At 39.8% G+C, this 12453-nt stretch overlaps 1 protein-coding gene across 1 annotated transcript; it reads left to right on the plus strand.

Annotated features, from left to right (window-relative positions):
* Positions 1-1082: 1082 nt before the first annotated feature.
* Positions 1083-9248, plus strand: tcta (T cell leukemia translocation altered). The gene is made up of 3 exons (XM_060919224.1): positions 1083-1643; positions 8051-8105; positions 8383-9248. Exons 1-3 carry the CDS (start codon positions 1433-1435, stop codon positions 8423-8425), a joined length of 309 nt encoding a protein of 102 aa, XP_060775207.1. The 5' UTR covers positions 1083-1432; the 3' UTR covers positions 8426-9248.
* The last annotated feature ends 3205 nt before the right edge of the window (positions 9249-12453 follow it).

Below are 12453 nucleotides of genomic sequence, written 5' to 3' on the forward strand. Positions count from 1 at the left end.
TACATACTAATTTGATCAAAATAGTCTGAAAACTTACTGGCATTCAACATTAAAACTTAACTATGTTTCCAATGATATGGAACCAAATATTTGTTTTATAGTATAAAGAATGATTTAAGTGCATCCCTTTTGGAGCTACCTGTGGTCAAAAAAGCACTTTTTCTAAATGACACGAGTAATTTTGCTAAATATGACATATATTGCCATACATTCATACGGAAGCCAAGAGAGGCCCTTCATATAATCCTTTTTTTTATTCACCTTGTTATCCCGAAATAATGACATAATTAATTCAGGATCGCGAGAAAACAACACAACTAATTCGAGATCTCGAGAAAACAAAACCGTTATTTCGAGATCTCGAGAAAACAAAATTATTCCATGATCTCAAGAAAACAAAACAATTATTTCATGATCTCGAGTAAACAGCTGAGAAATGGTTCATTCAGGTGCGCCAAGGGACTTGTGATATGCTGACTTTGGGGCTATTTCTCATTCTGTATAGACGCAACTTTGGTCATTAGAATGTCTGGAATAATCAATCACCTAATAAGGCAATATTTTGATCAGGGGTTGACACAGGGAGAGATTGCATTAAGTCTTTTAATAAGGGATCATTTCAAAATTAGTCAGGGGGGCGCAGCTCTGCTAGAAATCTCAGCTGTTTTCTTGAGATCACGGAATAATTGTTTTGTTTTCTCGAGATCTCGAATTAGTTGTGTTATTTTCTCGACATCCTGAATTAATTATGTCGTTATCTCGGAATAACAGTTTTGTTTTCTCGAGATCCTGAATTATTTATGTCGTTATCTTGGGATAACAAGGTGAATAAAAAAAAGATTACATGAAGGGCCTCTCGCGGCTTCCGTACATTCACCAAAAATGATGTTATCACCAATTTTTTTTTTTGCATGGTAAATAGAGCTATCACAGGGCTACAACAAACAACCAAGTTTATTTAGTCAAGCCTTTTGATATTGAAGATAAGTGTTAAATGTGATTTTTAGCTCGCGTACCCTGATTGTAAAACAACCCATAATAATAAATTCCCATCAGAATGATTTAAACACTCAGAACATTTAGTTTGTATGGAAACTAGTTAACTAGCTCTGCTGGCTATAACCCTGCTAAAATGGCGGACCATCTGCACACATCATACTCCCCAAAGGCCTATGGAAAACACCGATTAACCCTCAACAACAGACAGGAGGCGCTACAGCGTGAGATTATCTCTATCTTTAGGGCGAAGAAGAAGAAGACGACGATGACTTCAGGCTTGTTTACCAAATTCTCTAAATGGCAAAATAGCTTTACACCCTAGTTGAGCATCTGTTTTCTAATACTTGTTTGTTTTTGTATCAGTTGTCCTTCTTGTGAACTGCATTGTGCGTGTAATAGTTAACTATTACTAACATTAGCTTTCCTGCCTAACATGGAGGAACCGTGGGATTTCGAGTTCCTCTCTCGTGTCGTTGACAGTTTAGTGTCTTTTCTGGCCGAATTTGTGGACGACTGGTTGGCCAACGACATGAGAGTCGCCGTGTTCAAAATCCTTTTCAGCTGGCTCATCCTTAGTTTAATCGCCATACATTTCGCTTGGAAAGTTTACGGTAACACAGTGAACGATATGTACTACAGGCAAGGTGAGACTCCGGCTAACTAAAGTGCATTATGTTTTTCAGTGGGAAGGAAATCTCTCAATTATAATTTTTTGGGGGATTATAGTATACGATAAAAAAAAAAAAAACATGCACTAATAAACATGAGATGGTCGACGTTTTCTTAACTATAACGGAACTATTTCTCTTACTCCAGTAGCTACATAATTCAGACAAATTTCGACACAAATGTACAAAATTAGCAGCATATTTACAGCGTGATGCATCATACCTACACTACCGTTCAAAAGTTTGGGGTCACCCAGACAACTTTGTGTTTTCCATGAAAAGTCACACTTTTATTTCCCACCATAAGTTGTAAAATGAATAGAAAATATAGTCAATACATTTTTCTGGCCAGTTTGAGCATTTAATCGACCCCACAAATGTGATGCTCCAGAAACTCAATCTGCTCAAAGGAAGGTCAGTTTTATAGCTTCTCTAAAGAGCTCAACTGTTTTCAGCTGTGCTAACATGATTGTACAAGGGTTTTCTAATCATCCATTAGCCTTCTGAGGCAATGAGCAAACACATTGTACCATTAGAACACTGGAGTGAGAGTTGCTGGAAATGGGCCTCTATACACCTATGGAGATATTGCACCAAAAACCAGACATTTGCAGCTAGAATAGTCATTTACCACATTAGCAATGTATAGAGTGGATTTCTGATTAGTTTAAAGTGATCTTCATTGAAAAGAACAGTGCTTTTCTTGCAAAAATAAGGAAATTTCAAAGTGACCCCAAACTTTTGAACGGTAGTGTATATGGATCAGTTCATTGTGCAGTGACTGGCTAGCTATCTCCTAGCAAATGATCACTATATGGATATTATAGACAGGGACATCTTTGTGTAAGTGATGAAAAATCCAGCTTCTCTGACCAGCTCCCAAAACACAGACTGAGCTGCTCCAGCTGGTAGACCATCTTTGACAGCTGGTAAGTTTATTCTCCAGCTTTCTTATTACTTATCTAAATAGAACATTTTAAATGTTTTAGATTTTCTAATTGCCTTACTGTTGTGTTTTACGTCCTTAAAAACAATGTACGGTCATTCAGAAACTGTTTTCTTTCTAGCAGCTCAGCCTTTGTTTTGGTAGCTCATCAGAATAAGCTGGATTTTTCAGTAAGGAGGATTAAGCTTCAAAGCTTTTCAAATGTAAAGACGTAAATATAAGGTTTCATTTTGGTATCCAGAACAGATTCTTTGCTGATAAATGTTTTAAAGCAGATTGTTTGGGACTTTGGTGGAACCGAGTGTAACAGCACCATCAGGAAAAGTACATAGAATGGTATGATGTGAAGTTGGGTTGATTTCTTTCTAGCCCACACTGTAGATTGATGCAGTTTATCAGTGACATTTGTGTCACGTGATCACACAGAGTGAAACTCCACCTAGATTTGGTCTCCATTTCAGCTGATGTATTGTTTTGCTCCTATTGTTGCTTGTTGATGTATCATTTTGCTGTATTGTTCATCTCCCCCTACCCCAAATACCGTTGGAGAAGAGTACACAGATTAAACAAACATTATCCAATCAAAATACAAATTACACAAAAGGATAGATGACAGAACTGTACATATAGTGTTGATTGAAGGGTTTATACGTTTTCTTTTTGAAGGAAACATGATATGAACTCAATAGAACATTCAGATTTGAAACAAAAAAACAGAAATGCAGCTGTCTGCCTTTATGAGGTGTGATCAGAAAGTTTAGAGACTGTTCCTGTTGCGAATGAACGGAGTGCGGCAAGGTCATGCACATGCAACAGGAGTAGCAGCAACTGTCAATATGCCACATGAGATTGTGCTGAAAACATCGGGACCTGTGTTACACCCGTTTTTATGAGAACGTGCATGTACACACTTGCGATTTGTGCAATGAGCAAGCATTTGCAATTGGCAATGCTTCAGAAAGCACACGGGAATGAGCTGGACGAGGTGTTTTGATTGTTCTTCAAGAGGGGCAGAACATCACTGAAGGTCACAGCTCATTGCTTCATTGCTGTAGGCTTGCAGAAGCATTTCCTGGGTCTCCATTGCTGATTCCCTGAGTTTGATACAGAATTTGATGTTTGCTGTTTGGTCCAAAGTAAAATTGCAAAAGTGCACATGCGTGTTACAAAAACGCACGTAACATGGGTCCCAATGTTGACAGTACAACGTCACGAGTTGCTGCTCACTCCTGCTGCATGTGCATGAATTTGCTGCGTTCCGTTCATTCGCAGCAGGAACAGTCCTGGAACTTTTTTGATTGCACCTCATAAATGTATTTTCTCCACATCATTCTTATTATGCCATTATGTCAGTGAGACCTCATGACAATTCATTGCTCAACCCTAATAGTTTCATTGTTGAGAGATTCATAGCCCTCCCATCTCATATCATGACTGCCACTTATTGTAGACGACATCAATGACTACTGCTGTTCTCCTCATCAGAGTAATTTACCAGCCATAAAACCTTTCAAAGAAATTCTGGACTATACAGCATACTCTAGTATGTTGGTCTTAGCCCATGTTTACATTAGACCGCATCAGCGGGTCATCAGATTAACGTTTTTAAAACGATTAGTGTGCACACAGCAACACCAATACACGATTTGCGTGCATACAGCAATACCAATACACGGATACGCTCGGCTCCGCAGGCATCCTGCGCTCCAAATCACTCTGCCCTGAACAGCGAGTGCCCTCTGGAGGGTGCGCACTCCGGCCTTGCGCAGCTCACAGAGCACGCGAGTGAAGTGAACAAGCTGTGATTCGGGACTGAGCTGCTGTGTGTGTGATCCCAGCGCATATCACTTACCACTTGCAAGTGGAAGGATGGCAAGCCTAAAGACAATCATAACTACACAATGGGCAGTATTTGCATCAGTATTTGCAGTATTTTCATACTTTTATAATCTTTAATGAAAGGTGATACAAGGCGGAAGTCCGCGCCGTTTTTCAGCAGTCGCGTCACATGACCAACGCCAGCGAATCAGGAAGGTGGATGTCACAGTGACGTTGTCCAATGAGACGCCAGCTAGAGCTCAGCACAGCGTATCCACGTATTCTGAATGTTTACACAGCACCGGAGCTGACACGATCTGGATTGAATACGTGGATGCTGGCGGATTCCCGTTTCCGGGCGGTTTAATGTAAAAGGACAGTGCATCCGCGAAGAAAATGAGACAGATACGGTCTAATGTAAATGTAGCCTTAGAAAGATGTGCATTGAACAACATCAAGGACCATCTGTATTCACTTCTGAACAATTGCCAACATGGTTTCATAATGGGGAAAATCCTGTGTTACCAACTTTCTTGAAACTCTGGACTACACTGGACACCTGTTAGTTAGTGGAGGTGTAATAGATGTAATTTATTTAGACATGTCCAGGGACTTTGACAAAGTCAACATGACCTTCTTAGTCTAAAACTTCATGGTTTTGGAGATAACTTGCTTCAGTGGTTCCGCTCCTATCTTACAGACTGTCATCAATGCATCACTGTCCTCAGGGCAACATCAGACACATTACCTGTTACATCAGGTGTCCCTCCACCCCACCACCATGTGGATGATCTTCCTGACACAGTTGCTAACAGCAAAGTCGCAATATTTGCAGATGACAAAAGTTTTTAAAGGGAATTATATCCACCAATGATTCATTAGCCCTTCAGGAGGCTTTATCTAATTTAATAATCTGGTCCACTGCTTCTGGCCTAAAATGTAATGAGACCAAATGTTATTCTCAGTCCATCACATGTAAAAACCAAGCCTATCATTACTACTTACAACTTGAAGGGTACTGCTCTTGAGAAAACCAACTGTGAGCCCAATCTTAGTATCTTAGTCTCTACTAACCTGACTTGGAATAGGCAAGTCTTGGAGCGATGTTCTCATGCAAACAAGCTGCTTGGCTTTATTAGAAAGAGCACATGGAATATCCAAAGTGTGAGGAAATTGATTTATATAACTAAGACCTCATGTAGGTTATGCTACACAGAGCTGGGTGCCACTATCTATTGATCTCATATTTAAACTGGAAAGGATTCAGACATGTGCTACAAAATACATACTCCATCTACCATTCTCCTGCTTAGATAGTTATGTTGCCTGGTTGCAGTTCCTCTTTTTACTTCCACTTAGTTACTGGTATAAATACTTGGACTACTGTTCTTTAGAATCACTCATGGATTAGTGGTTGTGGACCCAGCTATTGCTCCTTTGGTGTGAAATACATTTAGGTCCATATATATTTGGACACTGACAAATTTTGTTTTTTTACCTGTTTTACTGAAACATATTCAAGTTATAGTTATATAATGGACATAAAGTCCAGACTTTCAGCTTTCATTTGAGGGTATCCACATTAAAATTGAATGAAGGGTTTAGGAGTTTCAGCTCCTTAACATGTGCCACCCTGTTTTTAAAGGGACTAAAAGTAATTGGACAATTGACTCAAAGGCTATTTCATGGGCAGGTGTGGGAAATTCCTTCGTTATGTCATTCTCAATTAAGCAGATAAAAGGCCTGGAGTTGATTTGAGGTGTGGTGCTTGCATTTGGAAGATTTTGCTGTGAAGAAAACGTGGTCAAAGGAGCTCTCCATGCAGGTGAAACAAGCCGTCCTTAAGCTGCGAAAACAGAAAAAAACCATCTGAGAAACTGCTACAATATTAGGAGTGGCAAAATCTACAGTTTGGTACATCCTGAGAAAGAAAGCAAGCACTGGTGAACTCATCAATGCAAAAAGACCCGGACGCCCACAGAAGACAACAGTGGTGGATGATCACAGAATAATTTCCATGGTGAAGAGAACCCCCTTCACAACAGCCAACCAAGTGAAAAACACTCTCCAGGAGGTAGGCGTATCAATATCCAAACCTACCATAAAGAGAAGACTGCATGAAAGTAAATACAGAGGGTTCACTGCACAGTGCAAGCCACTCATAAGCCTCAAGAATAAAAAGGCTAGATTGGACTTTGCTAAAAAAAAAAAAAAAAGCATCTAAAAAAGCCAGCACAGTTCTGGAAGAACATTCTTTGGACAGATGAAACCAAGATCAACCTCTACCAGAATGATGGCAAGAAAAGTATGGCGAAGGTGTGGTACAGCTCATGATCCAAAGCATACCACATCTGTAAAACATGGCGGAGGCAGTGTGATGGCTTGGGCATACATGGCTGCCAGTGGCACTGGGTCACTAGTGTTTATTGATTGATGTGGCACAGGACAGAAGCAGCCGGATGAATTCTGAGGTATTCAGAGACGTACTGTGTGCTCAAATGCAGCCAAACTGATTGGTTGGCGTTTCATAATACAGATGGACAATGACCCAAAACATAAAGGTAAAGCAAAGAAGTGGAATATTCTTGAATGGCCAAGTCAGTCATCTGATCTCAACCCAATTGAGCATGCATTTTACTTGTTAAAGACTAAACTTCAGACAGAAAGGCCCACAAACAAACAACTGAAAACCGCTGCAGTAAAGGCCTGGCAGAGCATTAAAAAGGAGGAAACACAGCGTCTGGTGATGTCCATGAGTTCAAGACTTCAGGCAGTCACTGCCAACAAAGGGTTTTCAACCAAGTGTTAAAAATGAACATTTTATTTACAATTATTTAATTTGTCCAATTACTTTTGAGCCCCTGAAGTGAAGGGATTGTGTTTAAAAAATGCTTTAGTTCCTCACATTTTTATGCAATCATTTTGTTCAACCCACTGAATTAAAGCTGAAAGTCTGAACTTCAACTGCATCTGAATTGTCTTGTTCAAAATTCATTGTGGTAATGTACAGAACCAAAGTTAGAAAAATGTTGTCTGTCCAAATATTGATGGACCTAACTGTAAAACAAGATGCACAAGACCTTTGTCCAACATGCACGTTCGCAAAGACTGCGTGCTGAAATGCAAAACCACCTCTTACCAAACATCCTTTATTGTAAGAATGAGTAGGATTTGGAATACGCTGGTGGCTGACTGAGATTTAAGAATGGACAAATTAACTATAGGAAAGCTCTACTTGTTTACAACACTCAATCTTTAAAAACCACTTATGTTAACAACCCTAGATCTTTCAAAACTATCTGTTTGAAATGTAATTTGTCACGCAGTCCTATTTATCCTATCATTTATTTTTAGTTTTTACACTTGTAGAACATTAGCTTTTTTTGAATAACTCACTGGCTACTAAGATGTTTACTACTGTTAATCAGTTTTTTTTTTATCATTATTGTTTTAACTCGGGACCACAGTAATTAGCTATGCTGTTGCAGCCACCCAGCCATTTTCTTGCATTATTATTTTCACTGTATTTATTTTACATTATGGTGAAGCTAATAAAATAGTAGCCCATGCAAATAGGGATGTTTTTGAATTATTTTGCAATCATCTTTTCTTTCATCAGGGACTGGAGGACAGAATGGTGGCACACCAGATACAGCACCTCACCTGAGTGGATGGTAGGTGTCCAGACTTCTTTGCTTCCAGGTACACGTATTCTCAGATTAACTGTGTTTGTGATATTTATTTTGTTTTAGCTTTGATGCACTACATGGCTTTGACAGTAATGATATTTTAGGTGGTTTCACATGCAAGATCTTTTGCATTTTTGGTTAATTAAATGATGAATAGCAGCTTTTTTTTCAGCTGGGGAGTAAAAATGAGATAATTATACATATAGTATTATTGTATTGTTCCCTAAATATTGTCTGATAGTCATTCTTTTTTTCTGTTCAGGGAGAATGCTGCCAGAGAAATCCTAAAGTCACACCACGAGTGATCAGACACCAGTTGAGTTCATATTTTGGCTTGAGATGGGATCATGGTGACTAATAGGACCCAAGACTTACTGTAACTGCATTGCTGAAGGGGTTCATATGAAGGTCTTGAGAAGTTGTGATTATTTATGGCACACAATTTAAAAAAAGGAACCAGTTCTATGGCTTGGTGAAAAGGAGTGGAAGAACTGTGACTGATATTTGAGACATCTAACAGCACTTTGTTGGAAAGACTGTTTGTAAAAAGTAAATTATATGAATCCTGATCTGGATTGAGTTTCGTGTCCACCCTTTCAGTTGCTAGCTTGTACATATAGCAGTGAAGAACATGCTCTCCTAGTCTCAGACTGCTCAGCTTCTGAGCAGCCACTATTGCCATTTTATTTATATCAAGATATTTAGCATTTCTTAAACTTACCAAGTGAGCCTGAGCTGTACAAGAGGGACAACGTTGGTTACAAGAAGACACCTAATTCTAATAATTAAATGAATAAAATAAAGTGAACTTAACTTTGTGTTCAACAGATGACCCAGAAAAACAATGTAGTGTTATCTTGTAAGTCTTACTGAAAATATTGGGATTTCACCAGCAGCTCTTATTCCATAGTTGACTGAAATGAAAATAACAGCAAGTATGTTCACAGGTGTAAGCAAATAATTTAATGTATTTGTCTGCACAGTAACCAGACAAGTTTTTTTTTTTTGTGCACGCGCGTGTGTAGAACAGCAGACCGTCGGCCACAACACACATACCTATGCACTCTGAGTGAAAGCTGTTGACACTCTACTGTGAAAAACAATAAAAGGTCATTCATACAAATGTTATTTTTGGATGGTGGTGATGAGTGAATTTATTGGTCAGAATTAAAGTTGAATTTAGTACAATTTTAGTGTTTATACACAACTCAAAAAGTGTGTGTATATAAAACACACACACACACACACACACAAAACTCCGTTTCTAATAAAGTTGGGATGCTGTGTAAACTAAATAAAAACAATGCAGTTTGCAAATCATGGAAACCCTATATTTCATTGAAAATAGTACAAGGACAACATATTAAATGTTGAAACAAAAATGTTCTTATTTTTCAAAAAAACATGCTCATTTTTTAACTTGACATCGGCAACACGTTTCAGAAAAGTTGGGATGGGCATGTTTACCACTGTGTTGCATCACTTCTACTTTTAACAACACTGTAAATATTTGGGAACTGAGACAACCAAGTGCTGTAGTTTTGACAGTGAAATGTCCCATTTTTGCCTGATGTAAAGCTTTCAGTTTGTTGCTGAGTAGTTCAGGGTTTCCTTTGACATGTTTTGTGTTTCATGATGCACCAAATGTTTTCAGTGGGAGACAGGTCTGGACTGCAGCAGGTCAGTTTAGCATCCACACGCTTATTACGGAACCATGCAGTTGTTATACGTACAGAATCTCATTCATCTCATTATCTCTAGCTGCTTTATCCTGTTCTACAGGGTCGCAGGCAAGCTGGAGCCTATCCCAGCTGACTACGGACGAAAGGCGGGGTACACCCTGGACAAGTCGCCAGGTCATCACAGGGCTGACACACAGACAACCATTCACACTCACGCCTACGGTCAATTTAGAGTCACCAGTTAACCTAACCTGCATGTCTTTGGACTGGGAGAAACCGGAGCGCCCGGAGGAAACACATGGGGAGAACATGCAAACTCCGCACAGAAAGGCCCTCGCCGGCCACGGGGCTTGAACCCGGACCTTCTTGCCGTGAGGCGACAGCGCTAACCACTACACCACCTATGTACAGAATGTGATTTGTAATTGTCTTATTGAAAGAAGCAAGGCCTTCCCTGAAAGATGTCATCTGGCTGGGAGCATGTTGTTCCAACACCTGTGTGTATATATATCAATCATTCAGCATTAATAATGCCTTCCCAGATGTGCAAGTTACCCGTGCAATGTGCATTAATGCTCCCCATGTCATCAGGGATGCTGGCTTTTGAACCGCGTGCTGATTGCTGGATGGTCTCCGCCCCTCTTTAGCCCGGAAGACGCCGTATCCATGATTTCCAAAAAGAATTTCAGATTGAGATTTGTCTGATCACAGGACAATTTTCCACATCACCTCAATCCATTGTAAACGTGCTCGGCCCCAGAGAAGGCAGTGGCGTTTCTGAATATTGTTTATAAATAGCTTTAACTTGCATTTGTGGATGCAGTGATGAACTGTGTTCACAGACGATGGTTTTCTGAAGTGTTCCTGAGCCTGTGGAGCAATTTCCATGACAGAATGGTGTCTGTGTTTAATGCAGTGTCCCCTGAGGGCCTGAAGATCACAGGCATCCAATGTAAGTTTTCGTCCTTGTCTCGTGTACAGAGATTTCTCTGGATTCTTTTAATGATATGTACCATAGATGATATGATCCCCAAATTTTTTGCAATTTTACATTGAACGTTATTCTTAAATTGTTGCACTGTTTGCCCATGGAGTCTTTCAGTGTAGTAAAACCCTCCCCATCTTTACTTCTGAGAGACTCAGCCTCTCTGGGATGCTCATTTGATACCCATTCATGTTACTGACCTGTTGCCAATTGACCAAATTAGGGTGTGTTTTTTCCCCAGGATGACAACTTTTTCAGACTTGTTGTCCCTATTCCAACTTTTCTGAAATGTGTTGCTGGCATCAAATTCAAGATGAGCATATATTTTTCAAATAACAAAATTTCTCAGTTTCAACATTTGATATGTTGTCTGTGTGTACATACATACAGTGTCTTGCAAAAGTATTCATCCCCCTTGGTGTTTGTCCTGTTTTGTCGCATAAGCTGGAATTAAAATGGATGGGGGGGGGTAAGCACCATTTGATTTACACAACATGCCTACAACTTTAAAGGTGAAAAATTGTTTTAGTGTGACAATAATTAAAGATGAAAAAAAAACCCCAGAAATCGGGAGTGTGCACAGGTATCCCCCCCAAGTCAATACTTTTGTAGAACCATCTTTTGCTGCAATTACAGCTGCAAGTCTTTTGGGGTATGTCTCTATTAGCTTAGCACATCTAGCCACTGGGATTTTTGCCCATTCCTCAAGGCAAAACTGCTCTAACTCCTTCAAGTTACATGGGTTGCTTTGGTTTACAGCAATCTTCAAGTTATGCCACAGATTCTCAATTGGATTGAGGTCTGGGCTTTGATTAGGCCATTCCAACACATTTAAATGTTTCCCTTTAAACCACTCCAGTGTAGCTTTAGCAGTATATTTAGGGTCATTATCCTGCTGGAATGTGAACCTTCGTCCTAGTCTCAAGCCTCTGGCTGACTCAAACAGGCTTTCTTCCAGAACTGCCCTGTATTTAGTGCCATCCATCTTTCCTTCAGTCCTGACCAGCTTTCCTATCCCTGCAGGTGAAAAACATCCCCACAGCATGATGCTGCCACCACCATGCTTCATTGTAGGAATGGTGTTCTCAGGGTGTTGGGTTTGCGCCACACATGGCGTTTCCCATGATGGCCAAAAATATCAATTTTAGTCTCATTTGACCAGAGAATCTTCTTCCATGTGTTTGGGGAGTCTGCCACATGCTGTTGGACAAACTCCAAACATCTTTTCTTTAGCAATTACTTTTTTCTGGCCACTCTTCCATAAAGCCCCGCTCTGTGGAGTGTACGGCTTAAAGTGGTACTATGGACAGATACTCCCATCTCTGCTGTGGATCTTTGCAGCTCCTTCAATGCTATCTCTGGTGTCTTTGTTGCATCTCTGATTAATGCCATCCTTGCCTGGTCTGTGAGTTTTGGTGGGCAGCCTCTCTTGTCAGGTTTGTAATAGTGCCATATTCTTTCCATTTTACTATAATGGATTTAATAGTGCTCCATGGGATATTCAAAGTTTGGGATATTTTTATAACCCAATCCTGATCCATATTACTTCACAACTTTGTCACTGACCTGTTTGGAGTGCTCCTTGGTTCTCATGTTGCTTGCTTAGTAGTGTTGCAAAGTTAGGGTCCTTCTAGAACAGGTTGATTTATACAGACATCATGTGATA

Source organism: Neoarius graeffei, chromosome 4 (genome assembly GCF_027579695.1).
Source record: "Neoarius graeffei isolate fNeoGra1 chromosome 4, fNeoGra1.pri, whole genome shotgun sequence".
In the NCBI taxonomy this organism is placed as follows: Eukaryota; Metazoa; Chordata; class Actinopteri; order Siluriformes; family Ariidae; genus Neoarius; species Neoarius graeffei.

Coding starts and splice junctions, on each gene's coding strand:
- tcta (XM_060919224.1), top strand. CDS start 1,433: ATGGAGGAACCGTGGGATTTCGAGTTCCTCTCTCGTGTCGTTGACAGT. Junction 1,644..8,050: donor CGATATGTACTACAGGCAAG/GTGAGACTCCGG, acceptor TTCTTTCATCAG/GGACTGGAGGACAGAATGGT. Junction 8,106..8,382: donor GCACCTCACCTGAGTGGATG/GTAGGTGTCCAG, acceptor TTTTCTGTTCAG/GGAGAATGCTGCCAGAGAAA.